The sequence below is a fragment of the Lasioglossum baleicum genome, unplaced genomic scaffold, assembly GCF_051020765.1.
Source record: "Lasioglossum baleicum unplaced genomic scaffold, iyLasBale1 scaffold0625, whole genome shotgun sequence".
Lineage (NCBI taxonomy): Eukaryota > Metazoa > Arthropoda > Insecta > Hymenoptera > Halictidae > Lasioglossum > Lasioglossum baleicum.
In genome coordinates, this window is record NW_027469685.1 from 1 (window position 1) to 2,410 (window position 2,410).

Here is a 2,410-nt window from a genome sequence, read left to right on the forward strand (position 1 = left end):
TGTAAAAATAGAGTTATATATAATTTTAATTTAAATCAAGTTGCAGTTGACATTAATCATCAAAAGAAATATATTTAAAATGCATTTATTAGATATATAGTAAAGTGCTATGATTTTGTTGTAACGTTAAAGGTAACTGTAAAATGAAATATGGCACTAGAAATATTTAAGTTAAAAATTACTATATTTCGTTTTTCCATTTATCTTGATCTCTAACAATGTGGAAATACGAGTTTTGGGGATATCTTGAGTATCTTTTAAATTCAATTAAAATATTATGCAACTAGTATATTGGTAAAGAATATCACTTTCGATCATAAATGCAGCTTAATGTCCCACCCAATTTTCAACCAATGTGCGCATTAATATGTCATAATATTACACACTGCATATTCATAGAACATAGATGTATCATGGCCAGTTATACAATATATTTAGATAGACCTTTCTTTCTTCCACATTAAAGAGCCATATTATCCAAAATTGTTTTGTAGAATTATTTACTAATTTTTACTAGTTGCAGTGTATATGTAAAGTAATTATTTCTTACCATTTAATGTTGCCATCTTACCAACTAATTCTTAATGTAAGTAGTACTCCGTTTACCCTCTAATGATCCTTATTAATGAATTATATGTAGTTATTATATTTATTTATTAAATTTATATCTATTTTGCAATGTACATTTCTATGCAATATTTGTATCTAGTCATTTATATATTTTAAATATTTTACTTTTATGTAATGTTAATAAATAACTCGATATAATGTTAAAGAATGGTTTAATTCTTCAAGTCATCTATTTTTTTTAAATTTTGATATAGCCATAAAAATGGCAGGGCACAATTTTTATAAAATTTTTTCAGTATTCTATTCTATTTTCTTTTTACATATAATCGTATTTAGCCTTAAATATATGACAATAATACGCAACTAAGTTTCATACATCTAATAATGTTCCCCGTGGTCTTGCTCTTTTTGGATCTGCTTCTGGAGGAGGCATAGCTTTCCTTTTATTCATTCCTTTTCTTTCTAACTGTTTTTCTATTATTCTTGCATTATTAGCATATGAATCAGCTACTTCTCTCTACAAATAAAAAATATACATTTTAAATTGTTGTAAAATGTTCCTTACTAAATCATGATCCAAATTTTACACAAGATTTAAAATGAATTTTTCATCTTTAAATATTAAGTTTATAATATAGTATTGTATTTTTATTATGCATAATATTAGTATCTAACATAGTAATTTTGTGTAGCATTTCATAATTCATTTTATTTTATTTAATAAGATTTAGAAATTTTTTTAGATAAATCGTAGTTTTTTGTAAATAATTATAATAATGTATTTTATCTTAATTTTAGAAAAAGTAAATTTATACATAAAGCTTGAAAATATAACACAGAAATTAGTAACTTACCGCCTCAATTTCATCTTCTTCCTCATCAATAGTAGACACAGTAACAGAACTGAATTTTCCCATATTTTTTGTGTGCTTTGTTACCATTATTTTCTTTGGTTTTTCAATAGCTACCTGATTATATATATCTGTCATTGGACCTTCACCAGAACTTTTAATTACTGCACCTTTTACAATAAATACGATATTTGTTGCTTGATCGTGTTTATAGTAAAGAAAAAGACCACATCTGTAAAAGTATTCACATAAATTAAATTACTACGACAATTTACAAAAATTATATATAACAAAGATATAAATTTAACTCTTCAATTTTTTAAATTATTTTTAAACGTTTAAAAAATAATAAAAATTCATTTAAATATAAAACAAAATATATACTTTTTACATTTTTGACGATATTGTTTTTCTATTCCTTCAGAACGTTTTAAATATACAATTTCATCTTGCTCACAAGTCATCTTGTGGGCATGTTTACTTCCATCGATAACTCGTGCTCCATCTCTTTTCTCAAAGGTAATTTTTCTATGGCACAATCTGTAATAACATGTAAAAATATTTGTGTACCTTTATTCATAATTCTCTACAAAGTAAAAAATAATATGATTAATAAATGAAATAAATCTAACCTAAAATCAATGTCATTTGCCCACATAAGCAATAATAAATATGTAGTGGTTTTTCTTCGCTATATTCTTCTTGATCTTTCGTATCGGAACATATTATACTTCTTGAAACAACTTTCGGCATTTTTACTTTAAATTATATAGTCAAATTATAGGTTAATAATATTTTGTTTTCATAATGACAGTTTGACAGTTTAAAAATCTTAATTTTCCTGTATCAGTTTAAATATTATTAATACAGGGAAAACCATAATTGCAACGCAATTGACGATTTGAACTAAAACTAATACAATAAAAACACAGATGAAATATGAAAACAAACATCCAATGTATCTTCGTCCTATGTTTTGGAAAGCTTTA

At 24.4% G+C, this 2,410-nt stretch overlaps 1 protein-coding gene across 1 annotated transcript; it reads right to left on the bottom strand.

The window, feature by feature from the left end:
- Window positions 1–940: 940 nt before the first annotated feature.
- LOC143220286 (STING ER exit protein-like) lies at window positions 941–2,174 on the bottom strand. Its single transcript, XM_076445953.1, is given in 5 exon segments — window positions 941–1,087; window positions 1,425–1,653; window positions 1,806–1,935; window positions 1,938–1,961; window positions 2,054–2,174. Coding segments are annotated over 5 exon segments (651 nt in total).
- Between the last annotated feature and the right edge of the window lie 236 nt (window positions 2,175–2,410).